Here is a 23,963-nt window from a genome sequence, read left to right as displayed (position 1 = left end):
TACAGGATTCTTTTCCATTTAAGTGCCATACAAGTTCAGACTTTGGAAACACTTGAAATTTAACAATTGATTATATAGAAATGTATGTGCGTTATTGATTTTATTAACATGAGGGTACACTATTTTAAGTGACAATATAAGATTCGGACCATTGCTGGGAGGAAATTTTAGTAACTGGACCTCTTTGAATTATAATTGAATACCCCTGATGTAGAGCATCCTTCATCTTACAAAAGGCTGTAAATAAGCAGTTTTGAACTTTATAAATGATAATATATTTAGCTTAAAGGCAACACCGCTTTCAGAGATGTGGCAATCAAAATCACCGGTGTTGTGCTATAAAAAAATAAACAAGTGTTCTTTCTCTATACTCCTTGTATTTAAGAGTTATTAATGTTTGTTTTTAATGACAGGTGCATGTGGATGGGAATCAGTTAAAACTAGTTGAGGATAGCTGAGGATAGTTAAGATCTGTTTGTTAGAGCTGTTTGTTTGTGCTGCTTTCAGGACTTGCTGGATTGCTGCAGCTCTCAGATCACATCTCTGTTCACTGAGTGGGAGGCCAAAGCAGTGGCTCTGGTTCACTGTATGACCGACACTAATGTAAGCGTAGCTGTACTTGATCATAAACTGAAAGCCTTGTATAATAATCATAGAAAATTTTATTAGCTAATGCAACAGATTGGTAGCTGTAAAATTGCCCCTTTTTAAAAATCTGAAGCCTAGCTGAAGTAAAATTAGGATGGTCAATGTAGCTATATGGTGATTTATTATTTGACTTGTAAATGTGGTACTTTTGCCTCATGGTTATGGACATAAATTAATTAAAAGTAACTATCATTAAACAAGAATAAAATTATGTATACCATTTTTCCAATTATTAATCAATAATTTTTTTTTCATTATTATATTTTTTTAACCTGTCTTCATTTATTTATACTGACTCTTATGCATAAACACCCAACATGTTAACAGTATTGTGGTATAAATTGTAAAAGTTAAATGTTTGTGAATTAGCTTGAATGATGTTAATTATACACATTTGTCATTCTGTGTGTTTCAGCTGGTGATGGACGCTGTCCTCGAGATCATGTACAAGGCTGTGGTTCCCTGGAATGATGCAATCGAGAAGTTTGTTCAGCATCATCTGGAAAAAGATCACGCCAAGTACTTAACACAAAATCCTAATGAACTCATTTGGAAACTGGGAATATAGCATTAATTGCAGAAATGATTTTTTTTAACATGTGGAACCTACTGCTGTTGCATTTATATCTGTATACTGTTCCAGACGGGAGCTTTTAAAAGAGAGCTATCGTTTAATGGAGATGAAGAAACTTCTACGATGTTATGGAATCCGCAACTTAACCCTCTCTAACTCCAGAGAGACGATGGTTAGTCTTTGTTTCACCCCAGCGTGTGTGTCTGTCTGTGTGTAAGAGAGTGTATGTCTGTGTGAACCAAACTGGACATCTTGACTTACAAACATGACTATAAACAAATTCAATTTTTTTTGGTCACATACATAAACAAAACGGTATGACATGTAGCGAAGTGTTGTTTTTTTTTGGGGGGGGGGGGGGGGGGTTACGAATATGCAATAAAATATAAATAGAGAATCTATGAATCTATGAAAATGAGGATAAATACAAAAAGTAAGAATAAATACAGATCTGTACAAAGTGCAATGACTGGGATGGGCGGATAAGTATGTTATGTCATTTAGATATGTTTTAGATGTAGATGTGATTTAAGAATCACTTAATATATAAAAAGCCGACTAACTGAACAAACTAGCAGATAGAAATCTATAGGTATAGCCCAAGTCTATAGTACACAAACTCTCTTGCCAGTATAGTAGATATATGTATGATCTATATAAAAGTATTATATATGACCCAGTTCCCATAGACTATGAAATATATTGTGTTTACTCTGTAACCTGCATGTGATAATCCAATGATGCATACTCATGTAAGATTTACAATCCATGTGATGGACAAGTGCTGTATCCTCAACCAATGATATCAGTAGTCATTGCTTGTACTTAAAATGTGTATTTGTGTTGGTTTTTTTGTGTTTGAGCAGATGCTTGTAAGACATATTCTGAAACAGGACCTGGTTACTTCACTGGAAGATTCTCTTAAACTCGTCGAAACCTATAAGCTCAATTCATCTGAAATCTACTACATCTACTGCATTCAGCTTTTGGAAAAGAATGATGTATGTTTGTCAGCACCTCAGCTGGCTTTGTTTGGATTTTTTGTATAGTTTTTTCCCCCATTTATAATGCTTAAAATCATCTTAAATGTGTTAATGCTTTCTGAAACACCGGTCCATGGTTTAGAGGTGATGGAAATAATTTAAATTTAGCCAAAGTGATGATATCATGCAGCTAAATATAGTACAGTAATCAGAGACTGGGACCCAGCATTATGGTGTTGACACTAAGGGGCCTAGAACAAAAATATTTGGCTTCACGATTGCACACTATTGATTTCTGGGGAATAATTGTTGTGTATATATCAGGATTATTTTATAATTTGTATGTCTTTTTGTGTTTGCAGAGTGATGGTTGTATAGCAGAGCTGAAAAAGCTGCCAGCTGCTGAGGCAGAACTCGTAATCGAGCGACTTATCAGCTGGGCGAGACTACAACTGCAAAACAAGGAGCAGTTAACTGAGGTTGTATGTACTGTCTTGTAGTTATTTTTTGCTCAAATGATGCATAATTTACAATTTGCTTAAAGCTGCTTTTGCATTGAAGCTTAAAAAACAACAGATGCAAGTCGCCCAGACGATGGTAGAGGCACTGAAGTATCTGCAGGGCATTCAGAGAGGTGATGGTTCTGTCCAGCAAAAATTCTTTATATTCACGTGACACACATTAATATGTTAAAGGCAGGTTTTTTCCCCCATTATCTCAGATGATGCCCTAAAGAGAATGGGGTGTGAGAACAACTTGAAAATGTTCACAGCCATTGCTCACTTACAGGTACATAATTAATATATATATATATATATATATATATATATATATATATATATATATATATATATATATATAAATTAATAAAACGTTTTGATCTTTTAAATGCAAGTTGAATAATATATTTTCCTAATGTATGTGCCCCAGGAGGATTTTGACATCTTCCTGACCCCTGAGGAGTATGATGATCCAACAGTAAGGAGGCAGTTCAACCAGCAACTCATCACTGCGTATGAGAATACACGAGCATGGCGTCATTCGAAGAAGAAACACCTGGACAAGGCTCATGCTAAAGAGCCAGACAACAAGACTAATGACCCTGATGGCAAAACCAGAACACTGTCCACTGAGGCTGGACTTCATCGTCTGGCCAGACACCTGGAGAGGACCGAGCAGGAGCTGTGGGCAGACCTGGCTGATCGAGCTTTAGAAGCTGGGAATGTAGAGAAAGCCCTTAAAATCCTTAGGTACTTACAGATGACACTACATGTGCTCTAGGGGTGGCACGGTTCACAAAACCCACAGTTCAATTCGTGTCACGGTTTTCAGTTCTGTGCGGTTCTTGTTATTTTTTCTTTTAATCTTCAACACTCCAGAAATTTCCTTCAGCAATTGATATACAGTATTAACATTTTTGTAATGTAATCATGCACTAACTGAATTTGAATTGACTTTAAGCACATTATTGGGACCATCTCTGAGTAAAAGCTAGGTGAGATTTTGATACAGCAAGAGAGAAGACATTGATGATGACATGCTTTTTGTTTATTTGGCAGAAAAAAAGGAGAAACGTGTATTGTTCTCTCTACAGGAACTTGTGCCTTTTTAGCACACAAAGACTGAAATTAACTTGCATTTATCAAACTGCCAACTTCAGTGTAGCTCTTACAAAAAAAAATAATGTAAAAGAGAGGAACTCTTACAAGAGTTTTTGTCTTGAAACATTTTTGCTCAGCCTCTTTCTTATGGTGGAGTCATGAACACTGACTTTAACTGAGGCAAGTGAAGCCTGCAGTTCTTTTGGATGTTGTTGTCGGGTCTTTTGTGACATTTTGGATGAGTCACTGCTGAGCTCTTGGGGTAATTTTGGCTGGCTGGCCGGCCACTGCTGAGAAGGTTCACCACTGTGCTGTGTTTTTGCCATTTGTAGATAATGGATCTCACTTTGGTTCGCTGGAGTCCCAAAGTTTTAGAAATGCCTTTATAGTGTTTTCCAGGCTTATAGATCTCAATTACTTTCTTTTTCATTTGTTCGTGAATTTCTTTGGATCTCAGAATAATGTGTAGATTTTGAGGATCTTTTGGTCTACTTCACTTTGTCAGGCAGGTCCTATTAAGTGATTTCTTGATTGCAAACAGGTGTGGCAGTAATCAGGCCTGGGTGTGGCTAGAGAAATTGAACTGAGATTGAATGATGAACTGAGAAGTCATTAAACCACAGTTAAGTTATGCTGTAAAACCTGCATGTTGTGTTTACTTGTGTTATCTTTGATATTTACATTTGTTTGATGATCTGAAACATTAAATTGTGACAAATAATAATAAATCAGAAAGGGGACAACACTTTTTCACACCACTGTAGAGCATTTAGTTAGTTTGAATGAAACCCTGGTGTTTGTTCCATCACAATGCAGTTCATTGGTGAACACATTAATCACAATTGTGGGTGGACCAAAACATCCAATCTAAGAGGGTTTGAGACAGTCTCTGGTTCATTTTCAGTGGAAAAAACATGATACGATGTGTGACGTACATATGAACTGCTAAACTGATCCATGAAGCACAAACTGAGCTGAAGGACAGAGCTGTAGTGCTCTAAATGTGGCTTAATTCTCTCTGTGCTAGAATGAACGTAAAATTAACTTAAGAGCTAATGGATTGTAGCCTGTGTACATAAATCCTTTTGAGTAATAAATGTACCATGGAATTTTTTTGAAATTTAGTCATGTTTTATATAAATATATTGTCATCAACATGTTCATTCACCCTTAACTTAGGAGACCTGGAAGAATAAGAACCAGCCCATTTAATAAACAGTAACCTTTTTCCCCCTCCTTTTCAGTGAGCTCTACCAGCACCATCCTAACTCGAGCACAGGCCGAGTGCTGTTCAGCACGGCACGACGTCTCTGTCAGATGCTGGAGGACAATGTCCCCATGGTGCTGCCAGAAAGAGTAAATCTTCCAGCTCTCATCCACAAACTGGCCTGTCAGGCCATCACCATCTGCCATGCTGGTACACCTTTATCTTTATTTTATTATGTAATCAAGTAGAAATATCCTTTATTTAGGCGTTTATCCTTTATTTAGGGTATCCTTTAATCAGGTTTTGAATGTCCAAGTACTGATAAGTCTTTTTTTCACCAATCTACCATTACTAATTTTGGTGTATGAATAAATCTTTATTTCTGAATTAAATGTATACACATTAAATACACACACTATAAACACTAGCCATTTAGAACTCAAAAAACACATACAGTGACATAAAATGACAAAATAAAAATAAATTTGTAGTAATATGTTTTTACATGTTCTACATTTTTCCCTCCTTTTTGAATGTCTTAACTTCTTTAGAGACATCTGATAGTCATCGTCATCAGAATTTTTGTTTTATTCTTTTGTAGATCTGCTTCTTGACTGTGTTGAATTGTGTAAAAGCACCAGAGATGCTGCTGATGTGTACCGTCAGTGTCAGATTGATGACTACAGCTTTGTTGTAAAGGTACAGTTTTTGCTTTTAGCATGTGTTTCTGTTTTATTTCTGTACGTTAGTCTGTTATTTAGTTTGTGCTCTACCTACAGGATGCTGTACTGAATAGTGAATGCCCTTTATTTTGTGCTCTACCTACAGGATGCTGTACTGAATAGTGAGGAAGATGCCTACACAGAGACCAGTGTTCAGGACGTGTTTAATGAGGATGGCATTGTGCTGGACCCGGTCTCAGTGCTCCCAGTACAGTATAAGATCACTACCAGTCTTCTGCCACTTGCAGGTACCTTCAATTGTATTAAGCCAATATGCTGATATCAGTAGTAAAACATTGTGGATTATTGTGTACAAACTGAACTATTGTCTCTGTGTTGTATTCTGAAGTGGGTTACTGACAATTGTCCTGAGTTGAAGTCTCAGATAATCAAATTGCTTTACATTTCTATATTTGTTGCTGTCTAGATTCTACATTTTATCCCCTGGATTGCTTGTGCTTGTCATATTGTGCTCTTCAGGAAGGTAATTCACATTTCATAACAAATTACCATATCTGTGTATTAAGATAGCTTTATAAATTTGCTAGTGTCTTGTGTTTTAATGGTAATGTCTGTCCTGTTGTTGTTACTCTAGCAAATCCTAACTTAATCTTTTGAGATATTCATTAATAAAACTGAAGTTGTCTGTCTTTTCAGGTGTTTATTCACCATATGCTTATCTAAGATGATTGATAAGTTAACACTCTAACCTGTAATAGCAATAGTTGCGCAACCACAAACCTTGGCACAGATTCTGTAAGAATTGTACTCGGGTGATAAACACCATTCTCACAAAAGATAGTTGGTGAAGAGCACTGTCTAACACATCACTGCTAAATCACCTGTAGGTGTCCAATTGAGTGAAATTTGGTGAGTGTGAAGGCCACAGCATCTGATTTAGATCACCATTGTGTCCTGTACATGGGGAAGGACTGGAGTCATTTGGGGACAGACCAAACCCATCAGGACAGAAATGTTTCATCATAGGATGAAGAAAATCAGTCAGAATTGCTTTGTACACTGATCCTTACTCTAAAATGGAGAAGTAGACACAAACAATGGCACTACGGATCAATAAATTCCCCAAACGGCAGAAGAGAGCCAGTGCTTTTTCCTTCAGCATATTTCCTTTCCATGCCAATAGAAGCCAGTCATGCTGCCCCCACTAAGCAAGATTTACTTACTGCTTTTCAGTTAAATAGATTTGTTCTTGGCAGTAACAAGGTTTGGTCATTCATTAAAGCTTGTGCTTGACAGTAATGTTTCAGCAGTAACAGTTTTTTAAATATCTACTGTAGATTGATTTATACTTTATACTAACAATACCTATCAATATATTATTCAACATAATGGTCCTGGTTCCTACACTCTAGTGAGAACAAAAGACTGGGACTAATCCTGGGCTGTTTTCTTTTAGAAGAGTTCGGAATTAGGAATATTTAAACAAATACATCTGAATGCTTTCCTGACTATTTCCCAATCACTGGATTTCAAAAAGAAGAATTTTAAATATTTGGCTGTTTACCGATTTAATGTTTTACAGACATTGACTATGTTCGTCCGTTGTTGCGCCCCATGGCCACCATGCTGCAGAGTCTACAGGAGTGCAGTCAGTTAGAATTGGCCCTAAAGCTGCTACTGGAGTCATACGGCAGCATTTTACAGCACTTTGTTTCCAACAACATGGACCTCAGTTTGAGCATGAAGGTTAGACCTTTCTAAATTGAATTCAAGTCAAGTCAAGAAGCTTTTTATGTTTTTAAACTATGTATAGCTGTACACACTGAAATGAAACTCCAGGTTTCTCCAGCACTATGGTGCTACATAAAACAACATAAAGCTACATAATGCTGACCAGTGCAAAAACAACATGATGTGCAAAAACAATTGAGTGAGTGATTTGTACAGTAGTTCACACAGTATAGTTCAGTTCCGAGTCTGATGGCTTGAGGGAAGAAATCTGGTTGTGAGGCCTGAATGCTATGGTACCTTTTTCCAGATGGCAGGAGAGTGTGTGAGGTGTGTGTGGGGTCATCCACAATGCTGTTGGGATGCAGTATGTGTTATGAATGTCCGTGATGGAGGGAAGAGAGATGCTGATGATCATCTTAGCTGTGTTCACTATCAGTGATGCAGCTTCTCAGGATGCTCTCGATGTTCCCTCTGTAAGATGTGGAGAAGGGCTTTCCTTAGTCTTTGTAGGAACTAGAGGCGCTCCTGGGCTTTCTTACTGATGGACCTGGTGTTGAGTGACTAGGTGAGGTTCTCCGCCAGATGAACACCAAGGAATTTTGTGTTCTTGATGTTCAGCAGCGAGTAGTTGCTCTGTGCTCTCCTGAAGTCAACGGCCATCTCTTTAGTTTTGTCTAAACTTTAGTTTTGTTCACTGAAAAAGCTTCGTTATTTTAGGAGTGTAAAATAGCAGTAGTTCAGACTCTTATTGTTAAAAGTATTAATTTAAAAAAAAAAGTCTATGTATTAAGGTTTTGGTCATGCAGTCCTGCTTTATGTTTTCATCAGTTGCATATCAACAGCCGGTTAGTTCGAGATAAGCAGACTCTGGATGCGATTGAGAAGACCGCTCTCTCTTCTATCAACATGGTTGTGGTGTCTTTATTACATAAGGTGAGCATCCTGAGCATCCTTGAAATGGGACATAAAGGTTTGTCTTAAAACTTTTGTTTGTTTGACAAAAACAGATTTAATTAGAATTATTTATTGCTTATGTTCAGGCAATAGTATACTGAATATTTAAACAATATTATTTTTCACTTCCCAAATAAGAACAAACTGTCAAAACAATCCAACGGTAAATACAATCTTAATTAACAAAGGGTGTTAAATGCCTAAAAGAGTTATCCCTTTTTAACTAGAGAAAGTTGACTCTTTTAGAAATGTAAACATTTTTAATGTGAACATAATGTATTATAGGTCCTGAACTGGCGGGTAGTGGACTGTGACTTGGCTATTGGCCTTTGCACTGTTCTGGGCAAGTCTGATGTTCTGGACATTCTGTGGAAAATAATTAACAGCGCTTGGCAAAACTATGACAAGGTCATGGTAAGAGTTCACCCTTTATCAAGCTGTTACCCCACTGGTACCCCATTGATTTATCTGCTGCAGTGTATGATGTGAATGTTTGTGTTGACTAGATATTTTCCACTATTTTGGGACTCCAGCATGGTGCCTTAACATTGAATATGTTGTGGGTTTGGACAAATATGTACATTCTATGGAAAATGTGCAACCTTCAAAGTTTTTAGTTTGTGATTGAATTGTCCTCTTCAGGCTGTAGCTGTTGTCGGAGCCCATTTCTGCTCACTTTATAATGATCAGCAAGAGAAGACGAACTTCTTTTCTGTCATCACAGATGCAGAGTGGGGTATTAAGCTTGGAAAAATTGGAGTAAGTGTTTTGTCTTGTTTTGTTTTGTTTCTTTGTTTTAAAACAGTTTATCAATTGTCTTTTTTTCCATTTGTTTAAATCCATTAGGGCTGCACAATTTGGGGGAAAATGTCATATTGCGATTATTAAGGTCAATATTGCGATTGCGATATAATAAACAAATGCTATTTGTTGGTATTGTCACAGAACTTGCTTGGTTCTCAAGGAAAATGCACACACAGATTACTGATAATGCTGAAATTTGTATTTCTAAACTCAAACTAGCAACAACAACAAACAAATGCAAAACATTTTCAAATTAAAATATAAAATAACACATTAATGCTGATTAATGAAAAGCCTAAGATCAAAACTGTAGGTATACAGTGTGTGTGTGTGTGTGTGTGTGTGTGTGTGTGTGTGTATGTATGTATGTGTGTGTGTGTGTATGTATGACAGTTTTTTCTGTCACCACTTTTGAATAAGAAACAATATCAAGGCTATAAAACTTGTCAAAACTCCGCGAATCACGAAAGTATCAGTGAGAAGTTGAGAACACTCATTTAAACAGTGCATACACTCGAACCTGACTGCACATCACATGTTTTACTTTATTTATACTGTAATCGTAATGTAAAGGACCGGTCATCGGGACATAAGCTGTCTTTTTTTTTTCTTTCTTTCTTTCTTTTTTTTTTTTTGAGCGGCGTGTGGACGAATTTTTTCTACGCACACACTATTTTATTTCTTGATAACAGACCGTTGCTAACTATAACACACAGTTGAAATGTAAAACAGAGCGTTGCCATGGACACACAGGATTCTAACCGTAGAGACGGAGCGCACTATGTTCTTTAGCGGAAGCAATACAATTAGGTGTATACAGACAGACCTGTATGAGACCTGTAACTTAAGCAACAGCGCGAAGCCGCAAACTTGTTCTGAATACTTTAAAGGCGTAACAGCTGATGAAAAAACAGAGACAATTGTAGACGAAAATGAAGATGGATTTTATCTTAGATTTAATTTTATACAAAACATTTTCGTCTCGTCTTTTTTCGTCAACAATGATGCATGTTAATTTAGTCTTAGTCAGCGTTTTGGACAGTGGTGCAGTCTTGTCATCGTCTCGTCTTAGTTATGAAAAAAAAAGGTTGTTGAAAATATTTCGTCTCGTCTGACGAAATTACCACGACATATAACAGAGGTAGCATTTTTTCTGGCCACCAGTTCAGTGTCCGTCTGCTCGGCATCCATCTTCACCCGTCCGCGCTGCACACATGACCATACGCGCCACACGTGCCACTGCATAAACTGAAACTCACTGGTCTTTTTTTTATTGGCAGATAGCGGTGTAGTGTATGAAATAGGCAAACAGCTTTCAGAGAGAATGGGTTCTCATGTCAACCCATGCATTTATTTTTTATTTCATAAAATCGCAGCATTTTGCGTCATATAATCGCACAGGCTTGATATCGCGATTGCGATATGATTAATCGTGCAGCACTAAAATCCATCTGCAAAAAATTCAAATCAATCCGTGGCTGGCTTAATTTTTTTTTGTCAGGTTTCCATTCAGTCTGTGTTTAGACAGTGTTCAGAGAGCAAGAGGAATCTGATTCCTGAACTTGTCAAGAACAGAAACATGACTGCTAAGATCTTACAAGAATACTGCAGGTGAGTTAAGCTGCATTTAACATATTCTCTGCATTATGTAGACACATCAACCGTAATGCTTGGGATGTCAGTGTGGAAATACTTGTTAGATATTATATCCTAGAAAAAACATGATTTGGTTTTACTAAAACATGTTTAAAACAATCAAACATGGGCATAAGCAAAAGAACTGTAAAGGTAACTTAAAGACACACTAAAGGACTCGCACTTGGTGTAGAGAATCACTTTTGCTGGAAAGATTTCTGCCTTAAAACTGTGGCAGTAATCATGAAGACTTTCTTGTGCATATCCCAGGAGTCCTGTTTACAATCTATTTATACTGGTCAACCTTTTAACACACTTAGTATGGTTTAAGTTTGGTAACAGGAGTAATAACACTACTGTCACTGGACTAAAGATCACCTCAATTACCTTTTAGTCATCAGCCTTTTGCACTAAAATCTCTGAGCTTCCGTATCCCAGATGAATCACCGATTATAGTTATCATATCAGATTTTTTTTTAAAGTTTGATCTTTCTATTTTGCAGAACATATGGGCTGGACACTGACTCTGCACTTAATCTGTACATCACCACACTGCTGCTGCAGGAGAAAGCAGATAATAAGCACTGTGAAGTCAGAGCAGGGTATTTAGGACTGGATGAAGGGGATGAGAGTGTAGATGCAGGGCATGAGGATGTATTGGGATATGTCCTACACATTGTTCCCCAACTGAGCTCCACTGCAGACCTGGTCGTCAGTCTGCACACAGCACTCACAAAGGTCAGACTCGCTCACAATACACAAGTCACAAGCTGCAAAATGCAGATTTACCTGATTAGTGTAATGATATGAGAAGGTGCTCAAAACTTTTTGATTTGCTGCAGCTGAATCCATACAACTATGAGCGAATTGAGAAGGTCCTAAAAACCATTCAGACTGCAGATGAAGGCACCACTCTTTTACCGCTCAACCAGGTAAGTTTTTTTTCTTCTTTTTTACACTTGAATGAACTGAAATTAAATGTAAACTTAAATAACCTATTGAGGTGTTAACTTGGGTGTTAACTTTAAGTAGGTGATAGTGTATATGATTGAAAAGCAAAGAAGAACATTTAGCTGTTTTGAAATTTGAGCTGGCCGATTGGCATTATATACTGATTGAGAGATTGTCGTAGTTTGGTGAAAAATATCATTTAATTTTAACTTCCTCTTGAACATCACAGTTTGCATCAAAGACAACTGCAAATTTCCCATGTGGTTCCAGCTGATATAAGGGAAGTCTTTAAATGACTGAAATATACATTGTGTAGTGTACATCCTTTCAGTAGAAATGCTTATGCTGTCTCACTTAAGAGTGAAAGTGTACTTACCTGTAAATATGTAAATATTTCATTGAGAACTGAGGCAAATGGATGGAGTTTTGATGTGTATTAAGTTTTTTTAAGGGTTAAATAACAAAGTCTTAATGGTCCTGAATTTTTGTCATTTACTTCAACTTATTTGCTATTAACAAATGTTTTGACAAGACATTTTGGTCACAGTCCAATTACATAGAATTGATTGAAGAACTGAGGCTATGACTGATTTTCGATCAAATGTCTTTTTGTTTGCATCTGTATGCATAAAATACCCTTAAAACGTATTGTGACATTTATTCTATTTGGATCAATTTCAAAATCTTAGCAGTTTATCTCTTGGTTGCATTAATAAATCCACGTAAATCATATGAACATTAAACCATTTGTTCTTGAGATATTGCATATCTAGCAAACATCACAGATGCATAGACACATGGACCACTTAAAAACATTTAATGGAAGTAGCACTGGTGTTTTTATTTTTTTATTAATATAGAAATGTTACCTAAAGTTTTCTGTAGACATACCTGGGTTTGATGTTGGTCTCATTTATTTTAGCCCTGATAATCAATTATAAATTAAAATCTGAGCTTATTTTTGACAGTGAATATTTTTCTGTAATTGTACAGATGATGGGATTGCTCCAGCACCTGAAGTCCCACAAGCGGACTTCTCCTCCCACTGATGTGGAGAGCACGTACCTTCTGGAGAGCTCTCTGGATTCAAGTCCTCTCGCTAACACTCGCTTGCCTTTCCATCTTCTCCTCCAGACTAACCTCTACTTCTGGAAGATTATTTGTGAGTATTATTTTGAGGAACAATGTGTGTCCTCTGTTGTCTGAATGTTAACGTATATACTGCTGTGCAGTACCTAAAATATCAGTGGGGTCATGTGGAACACAGTATGCAGTTCTTATTTAAAGTAAAGAGGTTAAAATGCCTACACTTTGTCTTTATTTCTAGTAATCTGCTAATTATGGACACATATTTAACTATGGCTTAGTGACAGATTGTTTTGTACCCATTTTTGTATTTAAATAAATAGTCATTGTGCCTTGTTTCTTTATTTGTTGTAATAAGAACCTTTGCTTATGTTTTTGTCGATTTCTGGGTTTTTTTCCAGCTCCGGAGCTGAATGAGGAGACATTACCCACACTACTGCTCATATCTAAACTTATGAAGGTAAAACACATTAATTCGAGGCAAACACAAAACCAGCATTTTTATGGTTGAACATAGTCATATTTTATTCCAACAATCCTTGTATTATTTTGTCTTACTAGTACTTTGAATAATAGGAATAAGACGTTGCATGCTTTCACAAATAGTTTCAGTGGCATTGAAACTGTACTGCATTGGATGTCTAACACGGACATTATTTATAGGCATAAAATCAAGCTCCTTGTCTAGAACATCAACAAAACAAGTTTAAAATAAAGCGACAAATCAGTAGTCCTGACTCTGTTGAATTTTATTAGTTAAATTAACATGACTGATGATGAACATTGTTCACTTGGATATGTGGAAACTGATAAAACCATGTGTAAAGCTGTTCTATAACTCTCTCCTTGTAGCACACACACTTTTACCTCACAGTTAAATGTGTATAGATAAAATGACGATGTTCTTACGTAGCTCGTATCTCCTGCTGCATCACACCTCCATGGCATACTTTATTTTTGTATAACAGCGTGGTCTGTTTGTGCTGTTCCTTACAAATCCTATGTCTGATATGTTTGCAGAGAAAACACCAGTTCATAGCCTAATGCTGGACTAATGATTTGCTCACTTTTTGATAGCAAACTGGAGACTTCACTTTCCCAGTAGGCTTAATAATGAATTTATGGTTTGTCCACTGTTGGTTCAGTGCTGACACTGATGGTGTGTATGCTTCAGTCTATGACTCAATATTAGTGTACCTAATAAAATGAGTTTGGGTGTATCTAGTAAACTGTCACCTTAGTGTATATTTTTGTGACCTTATTAAGTGCTTTCCTTTCATTGACACTTGTTTACTCAGGTTAACCTGGACAAGCTTTACATCCTGACAGTGAACCATGTGTTCAAGAACAAGCTGATGCCTTTGCTGCTTGACCAGACAAAGTGCCCACAGGCTTACGGCTCCAGCAGAGACACAAACACTGTAATACAGAACATATTTAAACATGCTCTCTGCATTCAGAACCCAGAACTAGCTGCAGCTACCATGCACAAAATCTCTCAGGAACTTCCTGCAGGTCAGTCCAGCAGACGTCTGTTTAATATACTTGTTCTTTGCTTTGAAATCATTCATATGAACTTTCTTACATTTATACTTCACCCCTTCCTGCTGCATACAGGTGCAGAGAAAACCATATTTTTGAAATTTAGCTTGGACCTTGTAAAAAAATTGCTGAAGTCTGATACTTTACAGGTTTGTTACCATGATTCTTACAATATATATATATATATATATATATATATATATATATATATATATATATATATATATATATATATATATATATATATATATATATATATATTTGTTTGTTTATTTATTTATTTGGTAATGTTAAGCCTCAAAGTTGTGTCATTCTGAAAACTGGTGCTTTGTTTTGTTTGTGGCCATCTTTTGCTTCTACAGGGAGGTGGTTTTTTGACAAAATTGAAAGCTCCTATTTACTGTATGTATTCATAAGTTTTGTTCTATCAATTTTTCTCTGTGTGTGCGTATTGCATATGTGTAGGAGGAGTTACGCACAAGGGGAGAGCTGTTCACCTCAAAGCTGCTGCTGCAGTATCAGCGGTCAGCCACAGAGAATGCGTTAATGGCTTTTCAGCTCGACTGTCCTGAGCTACTCAAGCTCACAGGACAGCCCGCCCGTCTCATTGTGTCTCTGTTCGAGCACAGCTCAGTCGTGGAGCGCATGAAGAGTCCTGCTGGACAGACCTACCCTGGTGAGAGCATATCTCATGCAGACTCAAATAAGCAGTAATTACTACATAAATATGATTACTCAAGCAGTCATGATTTTTTTTACAACTTAACCAAAAATTAAGATATAAAAAATATGTTGTCATTGCATTATCGTGGCCTTACTTCACCCATTGTGATGACTGGGATGTTATATAAGCATAATTCTTAATTAATAACAAGAAAAGAGCTCTATTTAACAAATATCTGCTTGGAAAATGAAGCTGCCATGATCATAAAGCAGAGTTTATTCAGCACGTGTTTCATTCATGCTACCATGATCATAAAGAAGAGTTTACTCAGCATGTGTTTCGGTTTCTCTTTTACAGACATTCATGCAGTGGCTAGAGAGATTGCATCCATTAACAGTGTTGACCTTCTCAAGATCCGTAATATTCTTCTCGAGAAGTGGCTTTGCAAAACAAATGGCAAGGTGAGAGATTTTCAGACATGCACCACTTAAATGTTAGGTAAAAACAGAGGAGTAATCAAAGAACTCTAATGAAACATTGCAAATAATAATCTTACTGGCACTGATCATTGAGTGATTATTATTAACAGTGTTTGTCATTACAGGACATCCAGTACCAGGACTCTGTGACTGATCTTACTGAGGATCCTGATCTCATGAGGTGAACGAAAAACTCCTAATATTTCACAGCACTTTTTTTTTTTTTCTTTCTTTTTTTTTCACACGGCTGTCAAGATTAAAACAATGGTGTTTTTTACAACCCACGTTTGTTTTGGCAGAGTGGTGTATTTGCTGCAAATGCACCCGATGGATATAGGGGCACGTCTGCTCAGCCCCATCCTGAGTGCAGAGACATGGGTAAATCATATACCTGTAGCTTTATAATCTATATTATACACACAAAGTATTTGTATTGTTACCTGGTGTTGGAGTTGTGTTTTTGTATGTATGTGTATAATATAGTGTGTATACAGTGTTGCTTGAAAGGTTGTGAACCCTTTAGAAATTCCTATTTTTCCACATAAATATGACCCAAAACAACATCAAATATTCACACGTGGCCTAAAAGTTAACAAAGTGAACCCAATCTAACAATTGAGCCAAAAATATAATACATCTTTTAATTATTGAGAAAAATTATCCAGCATTACATATCTGTGACTTGCAAAAGTATGTGAACCTTTGTTTTCAGTACCTATTGTAAGCCCTTGTGCAGCAATAACTGTAAGTAATGTTTCTGGTAACTTTTGATCAGTCCTGCACAACAGCTTAGGAGAATTTTATTACATTCCTCAGTACAGAAGAGATTCAGCACTTTGATTTGAGTGGGTGTTATCACATGAATTGCTTGCTTCAGGTAACAACATTTTCTTTGGACTTGGGTCAGGACTTTGACTTGTCCACTCCAAAACATTATCTTTGTTCCCCTTTAATCAGTCATTCATTTTCTACCGCTTATCCGAACTTCTCGAGCCTGTGCCTATCTCAGGCGTCATCGGGCATCGAGGCAGGATACACCCTGGACGGAGTGCCAACCCATCACAGGGCACACACACACTCTCATTCACTCACACACTACGGACAATTTTCCAGAGATGCCAATCAACCTACCATGCATGTCTTTGGACCGGGGGAGGAAACCGGAGTACCCGGAGGAAACCCCCAATGCACAGGGAGAACATGCAAACTCCACACACACAAGGCAGAGGTGGGGAATCGAACCCCGACCCTGGAGGTGTTAGGTGAACGTGCTACCCACTAAGCCACCGTGCCCCCCTCCCCTTTAATAATTATTTGGCATTTTCTATGGAGGTTCAGTTCATAGATAGATGTCTGCCATTTCCCTTTAGGATAGATTAGCCAAAGTAAGAAAGGCCTTAAGTTGCTTAGAAGTTACACTGGGTTCCTTTCTGGAACCAGTGGTCTTATATGTCCTCCATTTAAACAGAATCTGTCTGATTATTGATTACTTATTCTAATTTGACCTTGAAATTAAATACTGGTCCTAAAGGTTCACAAACTCTTTCCTCTTACAGATATATAATATTGGAACATTTTCCTGAATATAAATATTTGTCTGATCTGTTTGATTGGGTTAGTTTTTGGGACAAATTCTGATGATGTTTTGGGTCATATCTATGCAGATATATAGAAAATTCTAAAGGGCTCACAAAGTTTCAAGCAACACTGTGTGTGTGTGTGCATGTGTAAATATATATACATATATATAATTCTATCAATTTCCTAGTTTGCTGGTGATTTAGTACAGTGTAGACAGACTTTAAAAGAGAAATTAGTTTGTCTGCAAATTTTAAGGACATTTTTACCTTGTTTGGAATTTAAATGCTTACTGATAGTAAGAGCTACCCTGATAGAATTAGTCTTTCTTTCTTTCTTCTCAGCTGTTGGGAGGATCAGGTCTTAGACTGACCTTTGAGCACCGCAGTCGTGCTTTGCTTTGCCTTATTCACATTGCAGACTCTGCCACACTCGAGGCTTTGTCTCAAACACCCAGAGATAAAGTCAAGTACGTGCCAAAACAAAATGTTTCATTAAACACTCTTCAAATGTTAGATACTCTGAACATCTGTGTCAATATTTATACTGTCTAAACAACATTTTTTCACAAAACATCTCGGATTTTGGCTTTTTCCTTCAAAGGTATTACCTGAAGTGCTATGTGTACCTCTCTCAGCTGGAGGCCCTCAACATTCCCTACAACTTGGAAAGGTTTCTCAGTAGCCCTAAAGAGGGAATGATTAAAGGCTTATGGAAGAACCACAGCAATGAACCTAAGGTACAGCCTCTTTTTTATAGTACACAGTCAGGCTTCTCTTTTATCTCTTTAAAAGTCTGTAACAATAATACAATTTGATAATCAGTTTTTTTGACTGTGTCATTACTGTGTGTGTGTGTGTGTGTAGGCTGTGCGTCTAGTAGCAGATTTGTGTTTGGAGTACAAGGTGTATGATACACAGCTATGGAGCGGCGTGTTGCAGAAACTACTGGTGTTTAATATGGTATTTTTTTATTTACTACCTTTAAGCAATAACATTTTTTATTTGAAAAACACTAGATACTGGTTATATGTGTGGTTGTATATGTGTGATGCCTTCAGGGCCAATTTTATTAGGGTGGGCTGCTACAAATAATAGTTTGGCATTCTGTGGTAATGGCCCCAACACCTAATCCAGTTCTTCCCATAACCAGTATTTACAAAATTACAAGGAGCCCTAAACTGTTCACATATACACACACACACACACACTTAACTACACTAAGAATGCTGAGCTTTACCCACCATCATGCATCCTTTCCAGTTGTAAAAGAACACATTAAGTAAATACAACATCCTTCTTGTCTCCATATTTCCTTAATGGGAAACAGAAGCGTACATCCCGCTGAGTACAGTGTGCGATACCTACAGTAGAAGGATTGAGCGGAATTAAATTTGCATGAGACAGTAAATCTGGCACAGACTACAGCAATGTCAGCATGGTTATTGAGCAACAGCCCCAAACTGATAACCGATATATGCTTGGGATTAAGTGGTCCAGTCTGCTATTCTGAGAGGCTTGAAAATTAATACCACATTAAGCAAAAAGGTTCAACTGACGTGTTCATTTTATTGTTAACTAGACAGTTTTATGAATCATGTAAACTACATGATTTGCTCCCTGTGTAGATCAGCTACCTGCAGAAGATTCTGGAAACCCTCAGAGCAGTGCCTAGTCTCTTGGAGGTAATCACTTATTATCTTTCACATTTTCTTATAAATGAATAAAATTAGCTTTCACTTTACCACTTTTTAAATGAGTCTATTAAATTAACAAGTGACCAGAACATTGGACCTGACAGCACACTGCATATTTAAGTGAAAATTTTCATCCACCTTTGCAGGGTATGTCTGATTTTATGTTTCGCAATCACCTTTCAATATTTTTATAAAATGTCAAATCTCTCTACAGGTTCCAAGTTTCTCCAGAACTTGGCGCAGTGTGATTCTAGCCCCTTTTATGACTGGTAAATGAATGAGGTTCTTCTTTTGTGTGTGTGTGTGTGTGTGTGTTTGTGTGTGTGTGTGTGTGTGTGTGTGTGTGTGTGTTAACTATGTGTTTTATCTTGCTATCTTTTACAGCATCTCTTCCTTTGAGTCCATATCAGCAGACCACTTTCTATAAGACATTTGTTCTTCTGCTAAAGTAGGTGTTATTTCTATAAGATGCAATAAACAAAGTGACTTTATACATAACGTCTACATTTTATTGGATTTAAATACCATTATTTGTTCATTTATATATAAAGAATTTAGGCAGATTTAACAAGCAGATTCTCGCCACAGATGCCAAATATTTGCATAAAGAAGCTGTAATGGTGTTTGCTTGTGTTTGTGATCAGATGTCCATTCCTGTTGAATCTGGATCTCATTGGCATTGCCAAGCGCTTTGCCCAATTTAACTTGATGGCTTATTCTCTTGGAACACTCTTACTTGTCCCCTGCTCCAAGAAGAGGGAACAGTTAATCCAGGTAAGTGCATCATTTGTTCTTTGTCTTGCTTATTTGTCAAAAATGGTAGTATTGATACTATTAGTAAGATATTTTAATATATATTAGTAAAAAATAAATGTAAGATTTATTTTCTGACTAGACATTTTATATATATGTATGTGTATGTATGTAATCAATGTGGTAACAATAACTCTTTCACAATGGGCAGCATCACACTTTAATTATAACAACATGCTATGTAGTGTTAAATCATTATCATATGCAAGAATAGTTCACTAGTTAAATAAGATGTGAGGATGTAACACACAAACACACAGTTGAATTATAAATGTTCATTGAATAAAACAAAAAGGTACTTTGAAAACTGAAATGCAGGAAAACTTAATAATTATTGTTTTCTAATTATTTTTCAAAATCAGACCTTACTGCTGTCCTGTAATCCAACACTCATCCTGGATCAGGTTGAGGAAAGTGTTAACACAGGAGAACTAGCAGGCATTCCTTCAGAGGTTTGACTGCTTTTCATTATTGTGTGCGCGAGAGTGTGTGTGTGTGCGCGCAAGAATGTCTGTCTGTGTGTGTGTGTGTGTGCGCGCGAGTGTGTCTGTGTGAGCGAGTGAGCTTGTGTGATGTTTGTGCGTATGCATCATATTTTTTACTCCTAATTGGTGATCTTCCTGGCTATTTTGTCATTGTTTGCAGATTAGGGACACTGTGCTGACATTCCTTTTTAAAAATGGCCAGTACCAAAGCTTTTTGAAGAGCGACCTCTTTCGGCCCCTCATGAAGCACTTGGTGTCAATGGCTCAGTCTAATCAGGTGGAGGAGATGGTTAACTACCTGAGCAATCATAACAGGTGAGTTGCACCTAAATATTAGTTTGCACATTGACAATTTCTAAGTTAGTGTTTTGTCCAGACTGCTTTCATGATTGCTAATTTCAAAGTAATTCATCACAATACTTTTTGAGAAACACTATTTTATGAGCAACATCAGGGTAGCAATTTTGGCTTCATGTTTTCTCCGATTTTGCACACATTTTCATGACTTTTGACTTTATAGCAATCAATCAGTAAAATATCCATAAAACTTTATTTGTAACCACACTAAATCACATCTTTTTTTCTTTCCATCACACATTATTTGTAAATATACATAATTATAAAAGAAAGCTTTACAGAACTCCAGATGACTGGTAGAGAAAAACTCACTGGTCTGTCATTAAGAAGAAACCTTTTGAGGAACCAGACTACAAAGTGAAACCCATCCAATTCTGGTTGACACCTGATGGTTTTTTCTGTTTCACACCTAATGTTCCCACTAACAGCGTAAATGTGTTGAAGGTGTTCAGTACAGTGTAAATATAGTGTCAATAAGAAGCCTGGGATGAGCACAGGACAGTGTTTAGGATTGCTGGGCCTCATCACATCCACAGCATTGTTGTTGATTTTCCTATAAAAGTATGTCCAGTTGTGTTTTTAATTACAGTTGTTTGTTATTTTTAATTACAGTGTATTTTCTTTTCTTTGTTTTGTTCTCTGTGCTAATAGGAAAGAAGAGGCCATTGCTCTTGCACAGGAGTATGTAAGACACAGCGAACTCAAATGGGGAGAAAGAAGTGCAGAAAGCACTGTTTGTTCTGACCCCATTAAAGTAATGAAAATCTGTAAAGTAGTTTTTTAAACACACCGTTACTGGCTTCATGTTACTGCATCACACATGATGGATTGCTCATCTTTAGGATTACAGTACTGAGAGAGTTTAATATTGGATTGGCTAAAGCGAACACTGGGTGCTGTATTTAAAAATGTTCATGATATAAATTCATGATGTTGATATTCTGCATGTGACTTTCTGTATGTGTAACATTTTACTATCAGCATAATTTGTAACAATTATGTATTTTTTTTCCTCCATTTTCAGGAATTTTTGGCACAAACAATGGAATCCCAGGATTGACACCAGTCAGCTATCTAATATGAAAGCCAAACAATATATTTGCACTTTTTTTTTTTTAAATAAAATACTTAAATAAATGTTTGCTTGCTTTTTCACATTAGTATAAATCAATTAAAAAAATTATCTATAAAGTCCACATTACATTTTTTGCTTCCTTCTTTCCATGAACAGAAATACAGAAATATTTGGTGCCTTACTAATTTCCCTACATGCAGTCTGACAGAAAATTTGATGGCACTAAAAAGGAAAAAAGTTCTTCGGAGGTTGGCTTTTACATGGACTATTTCAAGGGTGTTTAAAAACATCCCGACAACATAAATTCTAAAATGTATGAATCTAACTTTATTTTATATGTGTGTGTGTGTAAATTTTTTTATTTTATTTTATTTTTTTGGTTAGCTTTTTGTTCGAGGGCCATTCGTCAAGCCATATCCTCCCCTTTGAGGGCCATAGCAAAATTAGTTATTAGCAATTAAATTAGTGATATTCAGATATTGAAGTTTTATGATCAAGAATGAAATATTAATATTACATTTGTACACTGAAGAGATATATAAAGAGAGGATTAGGTTATACAGACATAAATCCACCATGGTTTGATGTGTTTTGCATTGTGAGATGCTTTCCTGATAAAGAAACCAGGCATTTTTCTTTGACGTCACATATCAACAATTTCCACTCACAATGCTGACATTCACCAAACAGCCCAGCAGATTTGACTTTCATGTTCAGCATGAAAAGTTAAATGTTGGTCAGGCAGATTTGTTTAGCAGTCTGACTGCCTGCAGAAAGGAAGGTCTGGAGGAAACTGCCCCGGCTCACTTTTCTAGTACGGTGGTACTGCAAATGGAAGGAAATCTTAACCTGTTAATGTATTTTGGCCAGCTTCACCACCTGTGGCAGTGCTTTCATGTTTGAATTAAAGAATTTTTAATATAATACTATAACACTCTGGGTCAGAAGATCTCAATTATCTCTTTTTTCTTTGTCTTCATTCATTAAAAATGGCTTTATTTCACCTTTGTGACATCTGTCTTGCCATAGTCAGGGCAGCAATGCTGACACTGATGCTGGTGACAACCATTAATCCTGCAGGACCTTTAATGGTCCTCATATTGTGTGACCAAATACAAGCTTGGAGGGATTAAGTCCAAGAGACTACTGCACATAATCACGGACAGCAAACAACAGAAGGGCAACTCGCTAATCAAAGTCCTATCCGGTTTAGAGCACAGCATGTTCTTAAATGTCATATGGAAATGTTCAAGGGCACCTTGTGACTCAAGACCTGATAACAAATTTGCAACCCTCAATACCTGAGAGAACAGCTGTGGTATGAAGTTAGAGCCACAGTATCGGTGTATACATTTAAGCAGACCAAACACAAAATTAAAAGCAATATTTTCTGAAAGTTTTGAAGACAGTCTTAAATTTAAGAGTACACACATTGTAATAGCCAAGTGGAAACCAAGTGGCAGCACATGTGAGCGTTAGCACATAAAAATTGCTAGCAATAACATACTACATTGCCCTTCATGCCTGTCTAAACTCAACTCAATAGGCAACTCAGCTCACCAATAAGACTTATTAACATAAGTCTTATTGGTGAGCTGAGTTGCCTATTGTGGCACATCTGGAGCAGGTTTAGAGACATGGTCCATCATATTTCCCTCATGACATTGGAAAGACTTAGACAAATCTACCACATCAACCAACTTTTTCTCCTGGGCGCACACAGAAACTGGAAACTGGGCAGCAACATCAGGACTGTTATCACAGAATCAGACACCACTTCAGGTAAGGAATACATTTTACTGCCAGCTATATCATTTCCCAGAATGGGGGAAACTCCAATGACTGGAAGAGCTAAACTTACAGCCACCTTGACAAGACCTGAGAAACCCTCAGTTTCCAGCATGAATTACAGTCAGTTCAATGTTCAATTACATGAATCAATACATCGCTGCCTGCATATAAAGCTGCTGAAATGGGTTATATACTTTTTGACACAAAAAACTGAGCCAATCCAGTATCTTTCAGAATCTTTGCAGGATGACTGCAAAAAACAGAATGACTTTCTTAGCTGCAATCATTCCATATTGGACAGGGAACTGTACCTTTGGGCTAAGAGAATTGAGCAGATCTGACCCAGGGAGTAAAACACAATTATAGACCTTAGCAAAAAAAAAAAAAAAAAAAAGAAATATATATATATTTTTTTTTAATTTTTACAGAGCCAGGAAAGATGTGCCAGGGTACACTCTGCAGCTTTATACTTATCACATATGGGGGAGACAAAGGATAGAATTTGCTAAGATTTCAGAATAGTTAAGTCAAACATTAAATGTAAAACCTTGTATTGAATAAGTTGATGTCTTGTATTTATGTTAGAATTTATTCATGGAAAGCCCCTTGAGATGCAGCATACAACA

At 36.8% G+C, this 23,963-nt stretch overlaps 1 protein-coding gene across 4 annotated transcripts in view; it reads left to right on the top strand.

Annotated features, from left to right (window-relative positions):
- Positions 1-21,667, top strand: part of kntc1 (kinetochore associated 1) — a 32,766-nt gene extending 11,099 nt beyond the window's left edge. For 3 of the 4 annotated variants that reach the window (XM_027145701.2, XM_047818756.1, XM_027145699.2), the window contains exons 24-61: positions 508-603; positions 1,064-1,167; positions 1,292-1,394; positions 2,089-2,223; positions 2,568-2,687; positions 2,767-2,839; positions 2,927-2,994; positions 3,136-3,455; positions 5,051-5,223; positions 5,615-5,712; positions 5,842-5,983; positions 6,163-6,219; positions 7,279-7,442; positions 8,256-8,360; positions 8,667-8,795; positions 9,024-9,140; positions 10,687-10,796; positions 11,324-11,558; positions 11,663-11,752; positions 12,765-12,933; positions 13,259-13,317; positions 14,156-14,372; positions 14,475-14,548; positions 14,865-15,075; positions 15,421-15,524; positions 15,668-15,723; positions 15,842-15,920; positions 17,465-17,589; positions 17,724-17,859; positions 17,987-18,082; positions 18,748-18,804; positions 19,031-19,085; positions 19,201-19,264; positions 19,461-19,590; positions 19,992-20,081; positions 20,275-20,429; positions 21,123-21,225; positions 21,496-21,667. In XM_027145701.2, coding sequence (XP_027001502.2) covers positions 508-603; positions 1,064-1,167; positions 1,292-1,394; positions 2,089-2,223; positions 2,568-2,687; positions 2,767-2,839; positions 2,927-2,994; positions 3,136-3,455; positions 5,051-5,223; positions 5,615-5,712; positions 5,842-5,983; positions 6,163-6,219; positions 7,279-7,442; positions 8,256-8,360; positions 8,667-8,795; positions 9,024-9,140; positions 10,687-10,796; positions 11,324-11,558; positions 11,663-11,752; positions 12,765-12,933; positions 13,259-13,317; positions 14,156-14,372; positions 14,475-14,548; positions 14,865-15,075; positions 15,421-15,524; positions 15,668-15,723; positions 15,842-15,920; positions 17,465-17,589; positions 17,724-17,859; positions 17,987-18,082; positions 18,748-18,804; positions 19,031-19,085; positions 19,201-19,264; positions 19,461-19,590; positions 19,992-20,081; positions 20,275-20,429; positions 21,123-21,225; positions 21,496-21,531 — 4,455 coding nt within the window. In that variant the 3' untranslated portion in view covers positions 21,532-21,667. The remainder of the gene's footprint in view (positions 1-507; positions 604-1,063; positions 1,168-1,291; positions 1,395-2,088; positions 2,224-2,567; positions 2,688-2,766; positions 2,840-2,926; positions 2,995-3,135; positions 3,456-5,050; positions 5,224-5,614; positions 5,713-5,841; positions 5,984-6,162; positions 6,220-7,278; positions 7,443-8,255; positions 8,361-8,666; positions 8,796-9,023; positions 9,141-10,686; positions 10,797-11,323; positions 11,559-11,662; positions 11,753-12,764; positions 12,934-13,258; positions 13,318-14,155; positions 14,373-14,474; positions 14,549-14,864; positions 15,076-15,420; positions 15,525-15,667; positions 15,724-15,841; positions 15,921-17,464; positions 17,590-17,723; positions 17,860-17,986; positions 18,083-18,747; positions 18,805-19,030; positions 19,086-19,200; positions 19,265-19,460; positions 19,591-19,991; positions 20,082-20,274; positions 20,430-21,122; positions 21,226-21,495) is intronic. The other variant, XM_027145700.2, reaches the window with a different exon arrangement.
- Positions 21,668-23,963: the final 2,296 nt, after the last annotated feature.

The sequence above is a fragment of the Tachysurus fulvidraco genome, chromosome 9 (genome assembly GCF_022655615.1).
Source record: "Tachysurus fulvidraco isolate hzauxx_2018 chromosome 9, HZAU_PFXX_2.0, whole genome shotgun sequence".
NCBI classification, from domain to species: domain Eukaryota; kingdom Metazoa; phylum Chordata; class Actinopteri; order Siluriformes; family Bagridae; genus Tachysurus; species Tachysurus fulvidraco.
Note: the sequence above shows the minus strand (reverse complement) of the source record. Positions and strands in the feature narration are given on the sequence as shown.